The 8,686-nt window shown below is 28.0% G+C and overlaps 1 protein-coding gene across 2 annotated transcripts in view; it reads left to right on the top strand.

Moving 5' to 3' along the window:
• Positions 1–2,671, top strand: part of LOC126902759 (uncharacterized) — a 62,064-nt gene extending 59,393 nt beyond the window's left edge. For both annotated transcript variants that reach the window (XM_050680369.1, XM_050680368.1), the window contains exon 4: positions 2,586–2,671. In XM_050680369.1, coding sequence (XP_050536326.1) covers positions 2,586–2,659 — 74 coding nt within the window. In that variant the 3' untranslated portion in view covers positions 2,660–2,671. The remainder of the gene's footprint in view (positions 1–2,585) is intronic.
• Positions 2,672–8,686: the final 6,015 nt, after the last annotated feature.

Genomic DNA, 8,686 nt, shown 5'->3' with positions numbered 1-8,686 from the left:
TTTTTTTTTTTTTTACTCATTACTTTATTTAGTATTTATTAATAAATCATATTTCATTATCATACTAATATTAAAAAAAAAAAAAAGAGGTGGTATTTTCCACCGTCCTCCCGTCACAATAAAAAAAAGTAGCTGGGGTGCGCAAAAAAATTTAAAAAAAAGTAGAGGAGCTACGTCCCCCTGCGCACCCCCCCAATTCGAGCACTGATTATAATTACTTAGGATTTAATTTATTAAATAGGCATTAATATGACAATTTAATGAAAGAATATTAAATAAGATATTGTAATGTTTTACAAATCAAAAATATCAAAAACATTGTATTAACATTTAAAAACTTGTAATGGATATGTTCGATCCATTTTTTCTTTTGTATGTAAGTTATTATTGTTTAAGATAAGCGCGTTTACTCGGTGCGTACCGATTTCTTTTATTGTATTTTATAGTAGTCCAACGATGAACTCGTCATCTTAAAGGACGGCACGACGCCAACCCCAACATGTGTATACAAAATAAAGTATTATAAACTAAGTTAAAAATTTTAAGTTTTATCTCGTTCTTACTAAATAAGTAGTTAAAAGTAAACGTATTATATAGTCCACTCTGAAATCGAAACAGGATATTCTNTAGTCCACTCTGAGATCGAAATAGAATATTCATTAAATCTTATGTTTGCTAACATACCAATGTAACTTTTATTAACACGCTTATATTAGTTTCACATGTGTGTTTGTTGTTTGTTGTAAGTTTGTAACTCCACGCGACACGTGTTATTATGTCGCGTATCCCGTCGTGTATGACCTTGAGACTAGACTGTCGTAACGCATTCACTCCACCCCACTTACCACTCAACACTTACAATATTTTCCTGTATATTTTTATTTTTGGTTTTCGTACCCATATACGCGTGCGTGTCATCAATTATATATATATATAACAAATTTTTATTGTGATTAACACAGCCCCGCGTCGTTTCGTTATAAACGATGCCCCACGATTCGTGCCACCTTTATCAGCCGTCGCCCTATTTTATGAGTATTTGACTNTGAGTATTTGACTGACCAACACCGCGCGTTATACGCCGCGGTGCAAAGTCCAGCAAGTGCCGCACGGCCGACGACGTACCGCCGCTAATGATACCGTAGTATTCTTCCTGTTGTCAAAGTGGCCACGTTGATAAACCGATCTGCACTCGCGCACTGTTGTCATCTACGCTGCTAACCTTTTGACGCCCGAGGATCACGCCGGACATCGCGTCGTCGACGCCAGCGAAAGTGCCGCGATATTATGCGAAGATTATATATTCTTACCATCGCCGCTAATATTAATATACAGAGTGGCCCACCACTCACTGACAACTTAAATAACTTTTGATCCAGTTAATATTTTTAGCTGATTTTTTTTTTAAATAATAGCTATACGTTAGGTCTATAGCTATATCTCAAAAATTAATTTTNTTTTTTTTTTAAATAATAGTTATACGTTAGGTCTATAGCTATATCTCAAAAATTAATTTTTTTACATTTTATTAAAAATATTAATTATTTTTAAATTTTAAATAAAATGTAAAAAAAAAAATCTATGAATTAATAAATGAATTTTCAATTTTATTATTTTACGTTATTAAACATTGAAATACGTATTGAGAAAAGGACAGATGAATGAGAGTGATAAGTAATAATTGCCTTGTCTAATTTCTTATCCAGGTATTAATGCCAAGTTTGTAATGTATACACATTATCATCATATGTATACACAGTAATCATGAAAAGATAGCGTTTTCTTCTGTCCTTTTCTCAATACGTATTTCAATGTTTAATACCGTAAAATAATACATGAAAATTCAAATTTTCACAAACTTCAAAACGCTACAGAATATTTACTACTGAATATTAATAAGATATTTTTTTACTAAAATTTTTCTTAAATTCTACTCTACAAAATAGCTATCTTAGATTTTTTTTTTACATTTTATTTAAAATTTAAAAATAATTAATATTTTTAATAAAATGTAAAAAAATTAATTATTGAGATATAGCTATAGACCTAACGTATAACTATTATTTAAAAAAAAAATCAGCTAAAAATATTAACTGGATCAAAAGTTATTTAAGTTGTCAGTGAGTGGTGGGCCACCCTGTATATATACATATATATATTATTATTTATATATACGTATATGTTAATATTCATTTATATATCCCTACAGCCGACACCCCTGCCGCCATATATGCCTCGCGCCCCGCCCGCCAACAAAACACAGTTATACCTCGTGCATGATACGTTTACGTACTTAAGTCGCTTTACATGTATATATATATATATAAAAGCGTGAGTGCTTTGTGCTATATTTTTCGTATATTGAGCGCCCGATGCTTTTATCACAATAATACTAGTACTTTTCGTTCATTATTATTTTACGCTTATTTTAAAAATTATTTTTAACTTTTTAGTTCGATATTCTTTAAAAGCGTGTTTTTTAGTTTTTTTAAACTATATTTATATTATTTAATTCTATTCAATTATTTTCAGGAATAAAGCAACTCCCATACTATTAATAATTGTACAATTTTATTATATTTCAGATATGTTTAGTAAAATTATGACGGATTTTCCAGTTATTATTAAATCGAAGAAATTAAATGCATTTGTTTTCTAATTTTACATGTCAGAAATGATTTTTGAATGATTTGTAAAAATAAACAAAATATTTTTCAAATATTATTTACAATTATATTTTGTTACTTATTATTACGAAAAAATTATAATGTATATTTCGTCATTTACATATATGGTCCAATTAATATTTTATATTAATTTTATTTCTTATCTTCGATGCAAAGCTAAGAAGTTATTAATTTTACTATGATATATTTTTTTTTTGTGTCTGTTCCCACATAGCAATGAAATATTTCTAGAATATTCCTAGAATATTTATTTTTGATATTAAAATATTTCTAGAATATAACCAGAATATATTGAAATATTCTCACAATGTTCTCAGAATATACTTTGGCAGCGAATATTACATTCTCACAATATTTTAAAGGTATATTTCTAAAATATTATAAAAAATATATTGTGACAATATTTTTAAAATGTTTTATAAATATATTTAAAAAATGCAAAAAAATAGATCGCTACGCGGGATTTGAACCCTGTACTACTATAGCGCATTGAACTCGTACATGACCCATTGACCCACAGGTTGCTTCGAAAGAAATTGGATAAAAAAGACTATTTAAGGTAGTTCAAATGGTTATTTGTCTGTTAAGTAATTTTTCTTGTTTAAAAAAATTCAAAGTAAATACAATTTTATATTCAATTTAGATTAAATTCATATAATTTTTTTGAAAATCAGCGATCCCATCACCATGATTTCTCCTTGTAAGTTAGAAACTGACTATTATTGTTGATAATATAGAAATATATTCTAACTATAATAAAAAAACTTTTTAGGATTTTTAGTTTCACAGGACAATAATAAGATATAATTGCGCTGATAAAACTAAAAAAATTTTAACTCGATAGGCCTGCAAATAATAGCAACAAGGTTTTTTTTACTGTCCTTGACTTACTTAGCTTAATTGAATTAGGTTAATTAAAATTGATACTAATTAGAGAAAATGGCTGTTTACTTATTAAAGATTTAGGAATATGTATATATAATACATAAGTATTATATAACAAGATACCAATATCATCCAAAGATGTAACTAAAGGGAGAAAAGAGGATGGCTTGTGTCTCTTAAGTTACCTCAGTTGGCCAACAAGATATATATTTATAATATTTAAAAAATTATATTGATAATATATTCAACAAATATTTCAAGTTAAATATTCTATATTTATTTTAATTAATATATTTTCATAATATTTATAAGCAAATATTTAAAAAGATATTTTTTAAGCACATTGTAGAAATATTTTCGGTGTAATATACTGTATTTATTCTCTTTAATATATTATCAAAATATACATAAACAAATATTTAAAAAATTATATTGTGAGCATATTATGAAAATATTTCAATAGAATATATTTTTTATTATGTTTAAGAGATATTGTCACAATATTTTATTCAAAATATTTTAAAAAGTATTTTGTAAGAATATTTTGACAATATTAATATATTGAAATTGCTATGTGGGTTACCACATTTTCTCAACTATCACTTCACCGATTTTGATGAAGAATATGTCAAAAAATCGTTAATTTTCGACATTTTTTCAATTTTTTTTACTTAAAATTGCTTAATATGGTTCGAATAAATATTGCATATTTTTATAAATTATACACTTATATATATATATATAAAACCAAAATGGTATAAATTATTATTACGCTCAAACAGCAATTGACATTCCAGAAAAAATTATAATATTAATAATAAAAAATTTTAATTAAATAATCTAACTGTAACTCGTGTACACTTAATTATTTGTTAAAAAAAATCCCTTAATCAAATAACATGTAGCTTACCAGCTTTTTCCATATAAACAATCAAAATCTTTAATTTCTAATATTTTTAAAGTATTTATTGTCGAATTAGAATTGATATGATAAAAGTACTCAATAACAAAAGAAAATAATTTTAGTTTGTAATTTGTTAAATTTTTAACTCTATTTGTGTGTGCTACTACCAGTTTATAATATTTCAAATTGTTTTGAAACAAGTTGCTATATAAATCATAAATTAAAAAAAAAAATGATTTTTAGTTTCACCTGAAATTAACTATGGATTTTTACAATTATAATTCAATTTTATAATACGCTCAATTGAGTAAATCTTTTTAACAACTTTATTTTATTGGTTTTTTTAGATATATAATCATAAATATTAACTAAATTCTGAATATTTCCATTGTAAAATCTTTTTAAACACCAAAAGTTAATTAGAAATTATAACTATGATTTTTATTTCAGTAATCTATTACGAAAAAAATGTAAAAAATCAAACTTTTCTGATAAATGTACTGTAAATAGTAATTATACAATTTCCTGACTGCATATTAATTTTAACACTTCCTTTTTTTTCTATTTATTAATTTCAATTTCAAACTTTTTAGCTGTAAGTTATGGTAATAAATTCATTTTTTTTTTTATTAAAACTTTCACTTTAAAGGACAAAAAAAAGTAGGTTTAAAATTATTACTTATAACATATTAAAAAACAATTAATTTTAAAAATTATATAATATATAATTAAAAGAATTACTAATCTGGGTATAATTAATGAAATAGAAGATGATGTAACTTTTGTAATTATCCACCAATTTCTTAGAATTAAACATTATTTACAAATTTGCATCGAAGCGTTTTTTATGATAGTGATTTTAATCACTGTCATATTAAATCTATACTGGACCCAACTATGCCACGTCTCACTGTGTCGTGATACTACTGTGCTAGGTTTTTTTTTTTCATTTTATTGTACATGACATAAGCTTTCATTTGGTATATGGTTAAAGGACGCAGTATTTCCGGAACATTGTCAAAAGTTAAGTTGAATAAAAAGCTGCTATTTTAACCCTTAAACAGTCACGTGGGGGTCTAGCCACCCCACATAAATGAAAACGGATGTATTTTATTGCATAAAAGGTCTACATGGATATAAATTTCAAACTTGCAAGTTGAGCTAAATATTATGGTAATAAATTCATTTTGTTTTTTATTAAAACTTTCACTTTAAAGGACAATAAAAAGTAGGTTTAAAATGATTACTTATAACATATTAAAAATCAAAATCAATAATAATTTGAGAACAATTAATTTTAAAAATCATATAATATATAATTAAAAGAATTACTAATCTGGGTATAATTAAGGAAATAGAAGTTGATGTTTCTTTTATAATTATCCATCAATTTTTTAGTATTAAACACTCTACAGATTTGCATCGAAGCGTTCTAGTAATAGTGATTTAATCACTGTCAGATTAAATCTACACTGGACCCAACTATGCAACGTCTCCACTCTGCCTCGACCTCACTGTGCTGGGTTTTTTTGCCAATGGAAGTGCACTGGTGGTATTATTGCCACAGTAACGCTATTATCTGTTATAAAAACCTATAAATTATTTATTATTGTAGTTATTATGAAACATTTTTCACTAAATATTATTAATATGTAATTGAAATAATAAATGCCGCCTCTAATGATACTTACTCGATTTCAATTAACCTGTACATATATTTGTGTATAGGTTCACTTTGTTGATTGTGATTTTTTAAGAATGATACCCTAACATTTACTTTGCAATTCTATATATTTACATTCTGATTAAATTGATAATTTTCTATTTGTATACAGTTTTAATCTTTATTTTTCAATAAATACAATTTTTAAAATCTTTAGAATGTATCATATAAGGATAAAAAAAACTTTTTAGCTTCGATAGAAAATTAAGAGAAATTTAATTTTACTAGGATATGTTTTATTCTTTTAGTCTGTCTCTACTACTTCTCAGCTGTAACTTGACCGATCTTTTTCAACGATATGTCAAAAGATCACAAATTGGATCTATTTGAAGGCATTGTTCTTAAAAATTGAAAAACTTTTCCTCGTTCCCTGTAATTCCTCAAAAAATTAAGATATTTTTAATTGTTAAATTACGATGTAGTAAATAAGGAAATAGAAGTTCATATTTCTTTTAAAATAATTTAATAATTCTTTTTGTTTCGGTCTCGATGTGGACTCTATAGTTTTACTTAAATATTGCTAAATAACAACTGAAAACATAATTACAAACAATGTACAATAATATTACATTTATAACACCTTGAAATCCAAGTTTGGGTTATACAGATTAAATTGTATAAATACAATGACATTCAATTGTTTTATTTCAATTATACATATACAATGATTTGAGTAATATTCACATATAAAAAGTAACGCAGTACGTGTTTGACCACCGTCCAAGACGCATGTGTTTTCCGTATTTTATAGCTTCCGATAGCAGTATACAATTTATATCATCATAACAACCATCGGGCAGGTATGTAACTTCTTATCTTATCCCGTAATTACCTAATAAAGCCGCCAGCGCACACCGGTGCATACTCCGATAACATTGCTACGGCAATTTTATCAATCATGAATTCCCAAGAACAAAATACACAATCTACACCTCAACTAAAAACCTTCGCTGAAACCACTGCCAACACTCAATTTCCAAAAAAAGAACAAGCCATCGTCTTAAACACTATTAATGACATACCTCAATTAGAATACATTAAAGCCCTCGGCAAAATTACATCAACAAAAAAAATATCGTTTGCATCTCGTATTTCCAATAATCGTTTCTGCGTGTATTTTACGGACAAATGTACCGTCGACGAACTAATACAAAATTTTTCCTGTATAACAATAAACGAACATCAAATCCCCTTTCGTCGTTTGGTTAACCCAGCAAAAAGATTTATTATTTCAAATGCTCACCCGATAATACCGCATGACGTAATCAACGAATACTTAATCTTATGCGGCATTCGAACACTATCGCAAATTACCTTTCTGAAAGCCGGTTTTCAAGACGAACTGGCACATATAAGCAGCTTTCGTCGCCAGGTATACATCCACCCCGAAGATATCGCAAATGTTCCTGGATCAATTGTTATCAGATTCGATAACACTGACTTCAGAATCTTTATAAATGACGACACTCTTACTTGTTATACATGTAAACAAACCGGGCATACCTCTAACTCCTGCAAAAATAATCCTAAAAATACCTACATCAACAATAATAGTAGACAAACAACAGATTTCGCGGAACATTTAACATCCGATGGCTCACATGATACAAGTATAACGGAAATAGATATATACGATTCCCCAAACAACGGAGACGTTTCAAACCTTATAAAACCAATTCAACCGAATAAACATATAGTCATACCAAACGAACCAATCAAAAGACCACCACCATCGCCTAGTAGCTCGTCATCTTCAGCTGCCACCTCTCACCATATCGACCAACAGGTTAATGATACTTTCGCACAGCCCAAAACATTAAAAGAAAAAATTTTAGAATCACAAAATAAATCCGACAAGCCACTCGATTCAATCAAAAAACAAAAAAAAAGCAATTCGCTTGAAAACTCCCACTCTAAACTCAGTGAAGGACTCAAACCAGTCGAAGGTCTTTTCTCAAATAATATTGAAATTCCTATATCACTTTCTCAATACATATACATAATGGAGAACTTCACAAATAAATCTATAAATATCCACACTCTGTGTGACGAAGTCTGTTTAGACGTCCTTACACTTCAAAAAATAACTGAACAAGTTAGACCACTGATAAGCGATAAAGCTACAAAAACCAAAATCACCAAACTATTAAATCTTCTATTTCAATCTCTTCCACTACAGTAACCATTCACAAACCTCCCCCTTCAAATCCCTGCCATAACAAACCTAAATAACCTAAATATGAGCACATTTATTCAATGGAACATCAATGGCTTCTACAAACGTTCAGTTGATATTAACCGTATTGTCTACAACTTTCAACCCCTAATTCTTTGCTTCCAAGAAACCAACCTCAAGGACACACATACCGCTCACATCAAAAATTACTCTGCCTTTTTTAAAAACAGATCTGTTGCCAACAGGGCAAGCGGGGGTGTCGCTACCTTCATTAGTAACTCTCTTGAAAGCGAAAACATCCCCATCATCTC

Source organism: Daktulosphaira vitifoliae, unplaced genomic scaffold (genome assembly GCF_025091365.1).
Source record: "Daktulosphaira vitifoliae isolate Bord-2020 unplaced genomic scaffold, ASM2509136v1 Scaffold_3, whole genome shotgun sequence".
Classification (NCBI taxonomy): domain Eukaryota; kingdom Metazoa; phylum Arthropoda; class Insecta; order Hemiptera; family Phylloxeridae; genus Daktulosphaira; species Daktulosphaira vitifoliae.
Note: the sequence above shows the minus strand (reverse complement) of the source record. Positions and strands in the feature narration are given on the sequence as shown.